This window comes from Myripristis murdjan, chromosome 11, assembly GCF_902150065.1.
Source record: "Myripristis murdjan chromosome 11, fMyrMur1.1, whole genome shotgun sequence".
Lineage (NCBI taxonomy): Eukaryota > Metazoa > Chordata > Actinopteri > Holocentriformes > Holocentridae > Myripristis > Myripristis murdjan.
Genome location: NC_043990.1, coordinates 2,679,189 through 2,694,434, shown reverse-complemented (window position 1 = coordinate 2,694,434; position 15,246 = coordinate 2,679,189). Strand labels below are relative to the sequence as shown.

The 15,246-nt window shown below is 41.8% G+C and overlaps 2 gene segments (V, D, J or C); one reads left to right on the top strand and one right to left on the bottom strand.

The window, feature by feature from the left end:
- Positions 1 to 333: 333 nt before the first annotated feature.
- The window catches only part of LOC115367644 (Ig kappa chain V-III region MOPC 63-like), a 29,195-nt gene continuing 14,282 nt past the window's right edge, over positions 334 to 15,246 (top strand). The window contains 4 exon segments of the V gene segment in view: positions 334 to 385; positions 602 to 898; positions 6,557 to 6,592; positions 8,331 to 8,679. Coding sequence covers positions 334 to 385; positions 602 to 898; positions 6,557 to 6,592; positions 8,331 to 8,659 — 714 coding nt within the window.
- On the bottom strand, positions 9,971 to 10,546 carry LOC115367646 (immunoglobulin kappa variable 3-15-like). The segment is given in 2 exon segments: positions 9,971 to 10,278; positions 10,495 to 10,546. Coding segments are annotated over 2 exon segments (360 nt in total).

Below are 15,246 nucleotides of genomic sequence, written 5' to 3'. Positions count from 1 at the left end.
AAATCAAGCTGCTTCTCCAGCCGTTCCTTCAGCATTGGAGTCACTATTCCAGCTTCTCACCATGGTGTTTCTCAACACATTATCCTCGTCATGAATCACTTGTCTTCAGCAGTTTTTCTCTGTTGCCGCTCAGATGTGAAAGACCTTTGTTATTCACAGTCACCTCTATCTTCTCAGCAAGGTTTTGGGGGTCCGCTGTTCCCTGGAGGATCATTCAAATAGTTGTGTGTGTTTGCATATGTGTCCTGCCTCTCTGCTCTCCACCCGTTAAGAGGCCAGTGTTGATCAGTGGCTGTCCAGGTCTTTCAGAGCCACTGACACGCCGGCAGCACAATGATGATGTCACAGATTCTCCTGCTGGGCACCCTGGGGCTCCTTGTTCAGGGTGAGACTCTCTTCTGAAAACTTGGCTTCAGGATGCAACCAGCTTTACCACAATCATCTTCTGCTGTGATGGAGAAACACTGAGACCAGCAGCATTCACCTTCTTCCATCTGTTCTCCATGTTAAAGAAATCCTCCTCTTCTGTTTTCATATTCATCATCTTTCTCCAAGCTGTATTTGTCTCAATAACCCTTCTGCTCTTTTGGATATTTTCCAGATTCATCAGGAGAAGTCACTCTGACTCAGTCTCCTGGATCTCAGTCTGTTAGTCCAGGACAGACTGTCTCTATCAGATGTAAAACCAGTACAAGTCTCAGCTACCTCCACTGGTACCTTCAGAAACCTGGAGAAGCTCCTAAACTCCTGATATATTTGGCTACAACCCGTCAGTCTGGAGTACCAGATCGTTTTACAGGCAGTGGATCTAATACTGACTTCACTCTGACCATCAGTGGAGTTCAGGCTGAAGATTCAGGAGTTTACTACTGTCAGCAGTATTACAGCAGGCCGTTCACACAGTGAAACAACGTCGTACAAAAACCTCCCTCAGCTGGAGAGGAACTGATCTGACTCAACAGCTGCAGAGACACCATAACATCAGAGACTTTGTGAACAAGACACAAAATCAGAGGTGAACAGAAGTTGAGTGTGTAATTTAATGTCAAATGTATCATTTTACACGTTGTTTATTTGTTTTTGTATTCAGAAATAATACTTTTCAGACATCAGAAAATAACTCAAACACGGTGCACAAAACTTCTGAACACAGAATTTATTTTGTAATGTTAAAAGCGTTTTCACATTCTATGTTAGTTCTTCAAACAACCAATGTATTTTTCAACTCATTAGTTCTACATATACCCCCCAAAAATGTTTTTGTGGCTGAGTTACATTGGTTGGAAACTATATTTAAGTTCAGACATACTGAGTATTCATTCAGACCTAAGCCTAACCCAGATCTGATGTCAGCTTCTTCCTGTGAGTCTTATTTGATATCAGCTTTGAAGGAGAGATGTTGATTCTTGTTCAATCAGTCAAAGTCTCGTCTCGTAAGCTGGCCTCACAAAACCTAACAAACATGATCACGGGAAACCAGGCGCATGAAGGTCATTGACAACGCGTTCCATAAAATCAGGTTTTTCTAATTTATTTATCAGTGGGTTCATATGACAGACATCACATGCCACATGGACAGATCCAGACAAGGTGAAATAGGATTAAAATATTGATCTGCAGCAAAAGTAATTCATCAAGGACTAGGACATTGAAAATATAAATACAGTATGACAAGCAGCAATACGAAAACAGGGATATAAACAATCAAAACCATAGTAAATAGGTTTATTTGTGTGTGTTGCAGATGTTCATCACACAGGTTGACAGGCAGAACATCAGGGAAACAGAGTCTGGCAAGGCCATGACTAAAGCCAGGTCAAAAATACACTGAGAGAATAACACAGTACAGATAAAGCTGGGGTGACTGACACAATATTCAAAGACTGACTGCCTCACAGCGAAGGGAACACAGAGACTAAATACACTAAGTAATGGGACAGAGGTGAAACTCATCAGGGCGTGGCAGCATAATCACAGTGGAGCGAAGACACACAGGGCAGGAAGTCAAGTTGTCTGAAAGAATTTCAACAATAAAACAATGAAGGTAAAAAGAAAGACATAAGTTGGGAAGCACGGCAAGACGTTACACCATAAAGTTTACAAGGAGCCCTGTTTTAATGCCAGTGGGCACCAAATGGTCCAATCCAGAGCATGTTGATATGGAAACATCTGTATGTCTGATGTTCAGCTGCTGGCTGTGGGGTTGAGGACAAACTATCTGCCTCAGGTGTTTTCAGCCGCCATTGTTTTCCTTGTGTAGATTTCACCGTTGGCAGTGGTGATGTCACTCAGTCCACCATCGCGGACCTTCAGACACGGCATCCCAGTGCACTCCTCATAATAAATGGAGATTTGAATCATGTTAAAAGCTGCAAGACCCTGAAGAACTTCATCCAGTACGTGACCTGCAACATTAGAGGAGATGAGACCTTGGACTTCCTGTCTGCTGATGTTAAGGAGGCATACAGCGCCGTACAGTGCTACCAAAACATCCATCTCTGATATAATAACTGATGGAGAGCAAAGTGCTCTGCAGGTCTGCACACACGTCTCAATGTGAACAGCACAATCTGCATGGCAGGTCGACTGACACTTTCAGAATCAGAATCAGAATCAGAATACTTTATTGATCCCCAGGGGGAAATTACTTTTCGTTACAATAACAACTCCCACTCAAAGTGTAAAGTAAAAAGAGCAAATAGTCAAGAAAAATAAAGAAAGAAAGGAATATAAATATAAATATAAATATATATAGAATAAAAGAAAGAAAAAATATATGTACAAGTGCAAACATGGACAGGAGTTATTGCACTATAGGTTATTGCACATAAGTATGGTATTGAATATGGATTATTGCACAGGTTATTGCACATAAGTATGGTATTGAATATGGATTATTGCACAGAGGGAATTTGCACAAGAGTTCGTTTATGGGGCCAGCCCACTGACTCAGGGTGTCTGACACTCAGAGTGAGGAGTTGTACAGTTTGATGGCCACAGGCAGGAATGATTTCCTGTGTCGCTCTGTGGTGCATCATGGTGCAATCAGTCTGGTGCTGAAAGAACTCCTGTGTCTGACCAACACGTCATGGAGCGGGTTGGACACATTGTCCAGGATGGCTTTCACCTTGTGAAGCATTCTCCTCTCTAACAACACCGTCAGAGAGTCCATCTTCACTCCCACAACGTCGCTGGCCTTGCGGATCAGTCTGTTGAGTCTGTTAGCGTCTGCTACCCTCAGCTTGCTGCCCCAGCACACCACAGCATAGAGGATAGCACTGGCTACCACAGACTCATAAAACATCCTGAGCATAGTCCTGCAGATGTTGAAGGACCTCAGCCGCCTCAGAAAAAAGAGGCGGCTCTGGCCCTTCTTGTACAGGGCATCAGTGTTCTTCCTCCAGTCCAGTTTATTATCAATGTGAACCCCCAGGTACTTGTAGTCCTCAACAATGTCCACATTGACCCCCTGGATGGAAACAGGGGTCACCGGCACCTTGGTCCTCCTCAGGTCCACCACCAGTTCCTTGGTCTTTGTCACATTGAGCTGTAGATGGTTCTGCGCACACCATGTGACAAAGTTGCTCACAGTAGTCCTGTACTCCACCTCATCACCCTTGCTGATGCATCCAACTACTGCTGAGTCATCCGAGAACTTCTGGAGGTGACAGGTCTCTGTGCGGTAGTTGAAGTCGCTGGTGTACAGGGTGAAGAGGAAGGGAGAGAGGACGGTCCCCTGCGGTGCCCCGGTGCTGCTGACCACTCTGTCTGACACACAGTGCTGCAGGCGCACATACTGTGATCTGCCTGTCAGATAGTCCACAATCCAGGACACAAGGGAGGAGTCCACCTGCATCGCCGTCATCCTCTCACTCAGTAGAGCCGGACGGATGGTGTTGAAGGCACTGGAGAAGTCAAAAAACATGACTCTCACAGTGCCCCCCGTCTTGTCCAGGTGTGTGTAGACGCGGTCGAGCAGGTAGAGGATGGCATCCTCAGCTCCTAGTCGGGGCTGGTAGGCGAACTGGAGGGGGTCCAGATGTGGTGTGACCACAGGCCGGAGCTGCTGTAGGATGAGTCTCTCCATGGTCTTCATAATGTGGGAGGTCAGCACCACCGGTCTGTAGTCTTTGGAGCTGCCGGGGCGCGGCGTCTTCGGCACGGGGACAATGCAGGACGTCTTCCACATCACGGGGACAGTCTGTAGACTCCGGCTCATGTTGAAGATATGCTGGAGAACTCCACAGAGCTGGGGGGCGCAGGCTCTGAGCACCCGGGGACTGATACCGTCAGTTTCGCCAGCTGTCTTCTAACATCCTCTGCTGTGATGAACACTGTAGGGTGGGGGGAGGTGAGAGAAGGGCATTCACAGGAAGATGAGAGGCAGTCAGGAGGGCGAGGGGGAGAGAGAGGAGTAGCTGTCGTCAGGGGCCAAACAATAGAGGTGCTGGTGGAGGTGTTGATGGTGGAGTCCGTGGGGGGTGCAGGCACCGCTGTATCAAATCTGTTAAAGAACAGATTTAGTTAGTTGGCCCATTCCACGCTGCCTTCAGTACCTCTATTTACGGCTGGCCTGAAGCCGGTGATTGTTCTCATCCCTCTCCAGACCTCTCTGGTGTTATTCTGCTGGAGTTTCCACTCCAGCTTCCTCCTGTACTCCTCCTTAGCCTCTCTAATCTTGCACTTCAGGTGTCTCTGGATGTCTCTCACCTCCTCTTTGTTGCCAGCCCTGAACACCCTCTTCTTGTCGTTCAGGATGGCTTTGATGTCCTTTGTTACCCAGGGCTTATTGTTGGCGTAACAGTTTATCGTCTCAGCTGGAACAATGGAGTCAACACAAAAGTTGATGTAGTCCGTGATGCACTCTGTGAGCCCGTCTATGTCCTCTCCGTTCGGCTCACAGAGTGTCTGCCAGTCTGTGACCTCAAAACACCCCTGCAGTGTCTCATAAGCATCCTCCGACCATCTCCTCACTGTCCTTGTGGTCTCAGGCTGGCTCTTCACCAGAGGCACATAAGAGGGTCTGAGATGCACTAGATTGTGGTCTGACCTGCCCAGCGGGGGAAGGGGAGAGGAGCTGTATGCATCCTTCACGTTGGCATACAGCAGGTCCAGTGTCTTCTCCTCCCTGGTGTGGCAGTTCACAAACTGTGTGAAGCTGGGTAGTGTTTTGTCCATGGTGACATGGTTGAAGTCACCTGAGATGGCAATGAATGCACTCGGGTGTTGAGTCTGTAACCGGGCTATGGCGGAGTGGATGACATCACACGCCGTGGTCGGGTTGGCGGACGGAGGAATGTACACAGTCACCATAACAACATGAGAAAACTCCCACGGCAGATAATATGAACAGAGGCCAACAGCAAGAAGTTCAATGTCCGAGCTACAAATGCGCTCTTTAATAGTGATGTGCATAGGATTGCACCACTTGTTGTTTACTAGAACGGCAAGCCCACCTCCTTTCCGCTTACCGCTCCCGGCGCAGTCCCTGTCTGCCCGAACAGTCTGGAAGCCACTGATGGAGACGCTGTCGTCGGGGATGTCCTGGTGCAGCCATGTCTCCGTAAAGCACATAAGACTACACTCCCGGTACTCCAACTGACTCTTGGCTAGTGCTGTTAGCTCATCCATCTTGTTAGCCAGCGATCTCACGTTGCCCATGGTGACGGTGGGGAGACTCGGTTTGTACCTCTTATTCTCCATAAGTCTCCGCTGTCTCCTTCTCGTTTCTCTTCTCCACTGGTTCTTCTTTCCTCTGCAACCCCGGTGTGTTCTCCTCCAGATTTCCTCGGGGATGTCTGCCGATCTGGTCGCTATGCCGGCCGGCTTCATAGCGATCAGCTGTTCACTAGTGTAAACAAAGCGGCCGTGTGTTTGCTGCGCCCGGCAGAGTATAAAAAGTATACACACTGCTAGTAAAAAGTCTAAAGCTCTCTCCACCAGCATGTTCGGAGAGGGAACGGCTTAGTAGGTAAAAAAATAGGAAAAAGTTAGAAAACGAGCAGGAGCGCTTGCAACAGGCTGCATGTACAGTCTCACATGCGCACTAAAAAAAATAAAAAATAAAAAAAAAAGCGTTTTGTCCACACCGGGATCCTGTAGGCTGAATGGTGGATGGTTTACACGTTTGGATCAGTGAGCCTGAACAAAACCTGCTCCGCAGCAGGTTACCTCTGTGGCAACAGTTACCATGGCAACCCAGGTTGTCAAGCCTCAAGCTGTAGTTTTAAAAATGATCAAAGTTATGTCATATGTACTTTAAGGTTGATACATGCATGTTTTCTCCAAAAATGTTAACTTTCATGTTTTATTTTACTGATAAAGAAAACAATTTCACTGCCAAAAAAATAAATGTATATTCAAAAATAAAAATAATCAATATTGATAATTTCTGACACAGTTTGATGGCTAGTGATAATATATCAGTCAGTTGTTATTAAGTTTTCAAACCTGAGGCTGATCTCAGTGAGTTTGTTGTTTTCAAAGTGAGAGAGCCGTGTCTCTCTACAGTCAGAGGTTTTTGTACAGTGGCTCAATGAGTTTGTATCACTGTGGTACACTTTTGGTGGAGGAACCAGACTGGATGTTGGAAGTAAGTTTAATTATTTCATGTTCTTACCAATCCATGAGAAAAAAATTTATGTTTTCATATTATTTGCTCTTCATGAAACAAACTGCCATACTTGACTTTCCGTGTTAATATCTGATTTTAAACTAACAGTGATCTCTAAGTAGTGAAATCAGAGGAGACTTTGAAAAACTGAATCCAAATGATTGATCAAATTTCTTTAATTGAGTTAATTTATTTTCAATGACGTTCATGAGAACGAAAAGAGAAAGCATTTATTCCATATTATTTCTTTAAAGTGGCATCTTGAGGGCTTGTAGTTGTTGCTTTCTCTGACAAAGTGAGAGAGCCGTGTCTCTCTACAGTCAGAGGTTTTTGTACGGCGGCTCAATGAGTTTGTATCACTGTGGTGGACTTTTGGTGGAGGAACCAGACTGGATGTTGGAAGTAAGTTTCTGCACAGATATTAAATATCATGTAATGTGTTTCTGCTGCTGGGTTCCTTTTATTCTTCTGTGCGAGTGTTAGTGGTTGGTTTTAATATGCATTTTGTTAGTTTCTATCACATATAGTCGCTGTTTTTCTTGTCTGTTTTTCTCCTTAACCGCTTATTTTGACTCAGTACTTCTTTAGACTTTTCATTATAAATTGTGAAAAATGTTTCAAACTGACCAGCTTCAAAGTTAGAAAAGTTGAACGCAAAGCTTTGGTTCCTTCAGACAGTTTGACCATATTGATCTTCATTTAGTATTTTTACTTGATATGTGAAGCTGGATGAAAACTAATTTGAACAGAGTGGGGATCAAGATTAAAATCTGAAAATGTATCCAAATTTCAGATTCTTAATTTCATCTCATATATTTTTTAACACATGGGATGAAAATAATTTGATAAATTACTTTGTTTGCTTGCTGGTTGAAATCAGTTTTGATGAACATAATTTTGTGGCTTGAAAATGATTACGGCTGAAAATGATTAACCTTATAAAGCCTGAACTATGAAAGAGTTGGCAGAATATTCCAATTTTTTGAATTTGAACCCTTTATTTAGCCCTATAACAAAATATATTTAAAAAATAAAAAATAAAAAAAATATGTTATTACACGACCTTTCTGGTGTATGATATATGATATGTACTTGAAGTGCCAATGGTATGGTCCAGGGTGAACAGGGGAAGTGTTCAAAGGTATAAAACAGGATTTTGGTCATATATTGATTAAACTGAAAATGAAAAACGAAATTGAAAATGTGTATCATATATGATACGAATGGCTTTATAGGGTTAACAAACATTTATTTCAGTTATAGATGCTCTTGTTCAGATTTCTTTAAAACAGACACTAATGTATTGTGCATTTACTTTGACTTTTAACAAAAAATAATTAATTCTGATAAAACTGTAAATTATTTAAACTGTGAAAATTCGAAATTGTCTCTATTCTTTAAAATAATTAAGGACACACACCATTATTGATGCGTGATAATTTTTATGTAGTAGCCAAATAATTTAAATTTTTATCTGTTATGTTTATTGATGGATTTGTGTTCATATGAGGACTCTCTCTGTGCTGATGTGCATGAGAGGCTTCTTAAAGGGAAGTGAAACAAGGTGTGACTGAGTGACTGCTGGAGCATAAAAACCATCTGACAGAAAGTCCTTAAAGGGGAAAATGGACTCTCACACAGTAAAGGTGTCCAACCGCCCGCCGACTGACTGCCAGCTGCTTATTTCCCGCCCTCTAAGCTGATTGGTGTCTCCTAGGTGACGCCCCTCCCACCCTGACAGTGCTGCCCCCCTCCAGAGAGGAGCTGCAGCAGGGGAGGGCCACGCTCATGTGCCTGGCCAACAAGGGCTTCCCCTCAGACTGGAGGCTGGCCTGGAAGGTGGACGGCAGCAGCAGCAGCAGCAGCAGCTGGGAGCAGAGCAGGAGCCCCGGGGTGCTGGAGAAGGACGGCCTCTACAGCTGGAGCAGCACCCTGAGGCTCACTGCAGACCAGTGGAGGAATCTGGGCTCTGTGACCTGTGAGGCCACCCAGGGCTCCCAGGCTCTGCAGGCCGAGACACTGAGGAGAGACCAGTGTTCCCAGTAACTGACCTGACTCACTGGGACTTCTGTTACTGGTTTCACTCTGCACTCTGCCTCATGTCTCTCTCTCTCTCTCTCTCTCTCTCTCTCATTAAATCTTTAAATGGTCATTTCTTTTTCTTTTTTTTGCTTTAATGCTGATACTCTATATATGTTAAAATAACAATAAAAAAAAAAAACTTTTTTACGACATAAGTTGTGTCCTTTGTCCTGATAAACATTGATATTATAGCATGGGGATGGAGGAGTGGATTTTAGTTTCAGCTTACACCCATACTGTATTAGTAAGATTTCAAAATGTAAATGACGGTGTCAGACTTCAGGAAAGCTTATCAAAATAAAACATGATATCATCAGCATATGGGAATATTTTGTAAGTGTGACTCCTACTTTTAATGCTTGAAATACTTTTGTGTGCGTATAAAGCCTCTTCATAGTGCTGAAATTCTAAGGAAATTAAAATTGATGACAAATAAAATCCCTTATGTATTCCCATTTTCTTAGAAAAAGCTAGCAAATATGAATATGAGGGTCAGGGATAATAATATATTAATTTTATGAATCATTTTTAAAGTAATCTTGTGGTGAGAAGATGAAGAACCAGCATTTGAGTGGATGGGGAGCTGAGAGGTCAAAAAAGTGTAACTGACCTGATGGATCACATTTCTGAATTAATGTCTATTTCACAAAAATAAAAAATTAGAATTGATTTATTACTGTTTAATTTTTCTGAATGACTGATAATACTTGAGTGCTAGTATGTTTAAACCACAACCTAAATGACAAAGAATGTCACTATTAATAAAAATAAATAAATAAATAAAAAATACATAAATTCAAATGTTGTATAAGGGTCTCATTATATCCTCTGTGAGGGTTTTGTATTTTGGACTTTGGTTTTGGAATTTAGTTAAACTTGGTTCTCTGAGTTTCCCTGGACTTTATTTTTGGACTTTGTGGACCTGTGTGTTCTTGATCTGGTGTGTTTCCTCTGGACTCTGTGTCTGTGGACTTTGTTCTCTGAGTTCTGTTCATGCTGTGTTCACCTTTCGACTTTCAGTTTGACTCTGGAGTTAGACTCACTCTAGATTCTTACAAATACTGATCCTTTTTTTAAACTGTGTTTTTCTTCATAATACTTGAGGGAGGGAGATAGTGTATATCATACACAAATGATTAAGTACTATGTTGTCATAAAGAAAACACAATTATTTTATCTTATTACTGTCTCACCAGTGAAGCCTCTGCTGTCTCTGCAGCTGTTGAGTCAGATCTGTTCCTCTGCAGCTGAGGGAGGTTTTTGTACGACATTTTTTCACTGTGTGAACGGGAAGCTGGTATACTGCTGACAGTAGTAAACTCCTGAATCTTCAGCCTGGACTCCACTAATGGTCAGAGTGTAGTCAGATCCAGATCCACTTCCACTAAAACGACTTGAAACTCCAGAGTAACGGGTTGTAGCAGAATATATCAGGAGTTTAGGAGCTTCTCCAGGTTTCTGAAGGTACCAGGCAAGGGCGCTACCTACACTTGTACTGGTTTTACATCTGATAGAGACAGTCTGTCCTGGACTAACAGACTGAGATCCAGGAGACTGAGTCAGAGTGATTTCTCCTGATGAATCTGGAAAATATCCAAAAGAGCAGAAGGGTTATTGAGACAAATACAGCTTGGAGAAAGATGATGAATATGAAAACAGAAGAGGAGGATTTCTTTAACATGGAGAACAGATGGAAGAAGGTGAATGCTGCTGGTCTCAGTGTTTGTCCATCACAGCAGAAGATGATTGTGGTAAAGCTGGTTGCATCCTAAAGCCAAGTTTTCAGAAGAGAGTCTCACCCTGAACAAGGAGCCCCAGGGTGCACAGCAGGAGAATCTGTGACATCATCATTGTGCTGCCGGCGTGTCAGTGGCTCTGAAAGGCCTGGACAGCCACTGATCAACACTGGCCTCTTAACGGGTGGAGAGCAGAGAGGCAGGACACATATGCAAACACACACACACACACACACACACACACACACACTGAAAAACACATACAGTCAGTGAAGTGCAACTGTCCACATCATGTCATGGTGTTTCCAGTAAATTATCATCAAGTACATGGGATTATGAGATTATTATGCTGATCATGTGAATGTATTTAAATTTACTCATGCTTGTGTTTGTGAATGCTGGTCAAAGATTGACTATTATTTATGAATTTATTCAATTTATTTTAATTTAATTTAAACCTCCTATTATGTTTGGGGTCAATTTGACCCCAGCCAATGTTTAACGTCTCTAAATAAATGATTAACATCATTTTTTTGGTTTTTTTTTGCTTCATATTTAATGAGTGTTCCTAATGTAATGGGCACTACCGGGTAAACATGAAATTGACATGATGATATGTTTTCAATGTCCTGTTCACACTTTGTAACACATTGGTTATAAATAACAAAAATTAAATCAATAAATCATTAAAATCATTAAATCATTAAAACACCAAAAATCAATATTTCTTTCCAATTTCAGATAAATCAGTGAGATTTTATGGTGATTTGCATATTTTCCCATTGTCGCGTAATAGGAATACTGGATGTATAAGTGGGGGTGGGAGGGAGTTATGTTTTATTTAAAGGGCTATTTAGGTAATCATCAAAGAAACATAAAGTACCTGACATAAACTTTGATAACAATTTTAGTTATAATAATTTTGTGGAAGTTTAAACTGCAAGGGTCAAATTGACCCCAAACATAAAAGATGTTCAAAAACAGGAGGGTTAATTTAATTTGAAATTCTTATGCATTGTCTCTATTTACCTGTCTGTACTTTTAATGCGTTGTACTGAACTTTACTGCACTGTCTCTGCACTGTACCAGCGTTGATAGAGAAGCTAAATAAATAAGTCGTACCTGAGTTTTGATCAATTTAAAGTCTGCTTTACTGGAGAATGACAGTAGAGACTGGCAAGAAAGACAGAGCAGAGAGGGGGCGGGACATGCAGCATAGGGCCTGAGCCAGAATCAAACCCAGACCACGGCAATAACAATATTAAGTACGAGCTCTACCAGGTGATCCACAGTGACGCCTCACAAGGGGGAGCTATTGGAGGTTGGGGCACTATTCTAGTTACTAGTACAACTGATTACTTACTATTCTTAAATTCTTTTGGTCTCCACTCATTTTTTTTGTTGAAGACCTTTCAAGTTGTGCTAGAAGGCTCACAAAGAAGCAGAGACTTTACTTTGTTCATTATTAGCTTTTGTTTGTATATCTGCAATTCTTTCAACAGCAATCTGGTATTGGTGCTCTATCATCAAATTTCTACATTCTCACCATCAAAAGTCTTTTGTGTGTGTTTCTGTATTTGTGTGTGTTCGTGTGTATGTATCAGTGTGTGTTTGTGTGTGTGTGTGTGTGTGTGTCCTCAGTGAACTGTATCAGTCCCTGCAGTAGCTTCCAGCTGCAGCAGTCACTTCAGTTTCTGTTCAGTCTGACTGAGGGAGGTTTTTGTACCACGCTTTTTCACTGTGTGAACAGGAACTGACTGTTGATTTTGTGTTCACTCTGACAGTAGTAAACTGCTGCATCTTCAGCCTGGACTCCACTGATGGTCAGAGTGAAGTCACTCCCTGATCCACTGCCTGTAAAACGACCTGGAATCCCTGATGCTCGAGTATTAGCCCAGTAAATGAGCAGTTTAGGAGTTTCTCCATCTTTCTGTTGGAGCCAGGCTAAAATATGTTTGCTGTCCCACACATTAACATTCTGGCTGGTTTTACATGTGATGGTGACGGAGGCTCCCAGAGCAGCGCTCACTGCTCCAGGCTGAGTCACTGTGACCTGGCCTCTGGACTCTGAGGACACACAGACAAAAACACAAAGCAGCGTCATGCTTTTCTCCGCTTCATTTCAGAGGGACGGATCTTCATAGAGGAGAGGACTTGGATTCTCTGGACTTTACCTGTCAAGCAGCAGCAGAGGAGAGTCCAGATGAGGATGGAGCTCAAAGTCATGTTTGGATGAGGAGGATTTCTGGGGCTTCTGTTGTCATGAAGGACAGCTGTCAGTCATCCAGTCTTCAACTCTCAGGACTATAAACTCTCCCAGAGCACTGGAGCATGGTGCTGCTGATGCAAAGTGGCTCTCTATGGAAATGCTCTGACCCACTCCAACAGGGACACACATTACTCTCCATTGACTCTTTACTGATATTTTAATAAACAGTTTATATTTACATTTGGCTTGACATGTTTACTCCAAGAATGTCCTCTGTTGTGTTTTATTGTGGCACAATTTGATAGATTTTTAACTTTATTATATCAGCTAGGTTTCACAAACTAAAATGAATTTCGGTCAGGTCGTTCCTTTCACAGTGAGAGAGCCGTGTCATCGAGACAACCATGAGGTTTTCAATGAATCAGTCGCTCTCTGGACTTTTAGTGGAGAAACAAAACTGATTGTTGGCAAAATGTTTCTACATACATGTTTAATATCATTTGATTCATTAATTGTTTCCTGCTTTCACCATGATGTCTGACTCACAGCTGCTTTATTGCACTTTTCTTTGCACATTGTGGACAAAATAAGAAAAGTCAACAACTTACATGTCAGAAAAGAGTCACAATAGCATTATTTCCTTTGCTGTGTTATACTATACTGATTGGTACATTTCACTTTTTAACCTGAAATTATGAGCTCAGTGAAAACTAACTTGAACAGAATGTGGATAAAGATGAGGGAAAGAAAAAAATAAATCAATCTTAAAGTCTCCACACCCAAATGTGCGTGAGGCCTGACATCTGCTGGCGGACATCAGGACAATGAATCGGTGACATGCTATTGGCTGGTTCCGGGTGATGCCATCTGCTGCAGAGCACAACAGGTGGTGACATCACCTGGCTGGAACCACAGATCAGCCAATTACAGTTGGCCAGTTCAGCTCACAACTTCTCATAAGTAGACATGAGGCCTTAAAGGACCATCCCAGTGACTCTGAATGTTCAGTGTCAAATCTACAAAATGTTCCTGCTGATCTTTTCCCAAAGCAAGCAGTGGTATTTAAGAATTCACATATCATTTTTTCTTTAATTCTTTATTCACCATGGGATAACCCCTTGAGATGCAGCATCTCGTTTCCAAGGGGGTCCCACACAAAAGCAAGAAGCAGTAACAAGCAGCACAATCCAAAGAACAGAAAGACAAAATAAAATAATAAGTAACAAACAAGACAAAGACAACACTTAACTAAAACCTCAACAAAGAAAATAAAATCAGGGAAAAAGAAAAATAAAGAAATTAGACCAGATTAGATTATCCTAAACTAATTTGATTTTATGATTAAGTAAAAAGCGCAATAACAAACATAGAATGAGGATTGGGGAGTAACAATTAAATTATAATCAGAAGCATTGGCAAACAGGTTGTAAATAAGTAAATAACATATTTTTGAATATATGGAGTGGAAACAACACACGAATATTGAGAGGTAGAGTATTCCAAGTAGCGGGGGCCAGATACTTGAAGGCTTTCTTTCCAATTTCGTTCTCGACAAATGGGACAGCATAAAGACACTGATCTGAACTTCTCAATGTGTAACTACAGACATATGGGACAAAAAATTGTTTCAAGCAATAAGGAAAATTAAAATGAATGCATTTAAAGAGAAACTGAAACCAATGAAATTGTCTTCTATTCTCTAAAGAATGCCACCCAAGTGTATTATATAATAAACAATGGTGTGTGAAAGAAGAACATCCTAATATAAATCTACATAGTTTATTGTACGCAACATTAAGAGGTTGGAGATCAGTTTTTGATGCAGTCATATAGATGATATCAGCATAATCAATAATAGGCAGGATCAGTTGTAATATAAGATTTTTTCCAACATTAAGGGTAAAGCAATGCCGAGAACATAACAAAACCCCTACATCAAAATTAACTTTCTTTAAAGCATAATCGACGTGGTTTAAATGTTAGTCTTGAGTCAATCCAGACTCCCAAATATTTATATTTGTCCACTATCTGGACAACTCTACCATCATTATAGTTTAACACCAAAGAATTTAAATCAGAGTTAAGTTTTTATCTAAAACCAAAGAGCATGGCACACGTTTTAGTTTGGTTGAGTTTGTTTTCTGAGAGCCAAGACTGAAAAATATTAAAGTCATGTTGTAGTGATTCTTGGATTTGTGAGGAGGAGGGCTTAGAAGTATAAATAATAGTATCATCAGCATATCATTTTTCTCCCTTTTATTACAGCCACTGGTTTCCATTCATTCCACTATGATATGAAAATGGACTTTCAGAGACTTCAAGCTGTCATTCAGCAGTGGTTTGGGGGTCGGCATCAGGGCAGCTCACTTTGCTCCATGTTGTTGTGCTTTTAATGTTTCTGATTGGGCTTCTTCACTGGAACTGTCCTCTTCATTTGGGGGAACTTTCAGCTTGTTGAGGTGGGAGGTGGCTGTTTGAAGCTCAGAGGGAAAACTGACACTGACACTATCAACAAGATGATATGTTCTCATCAACTGTGTGTGTGTGTGTGTGTGTGTGTGTGTGTGTGTGTGTGTCCTCAGTGAACTGTATCAGTCCCTGCAGTA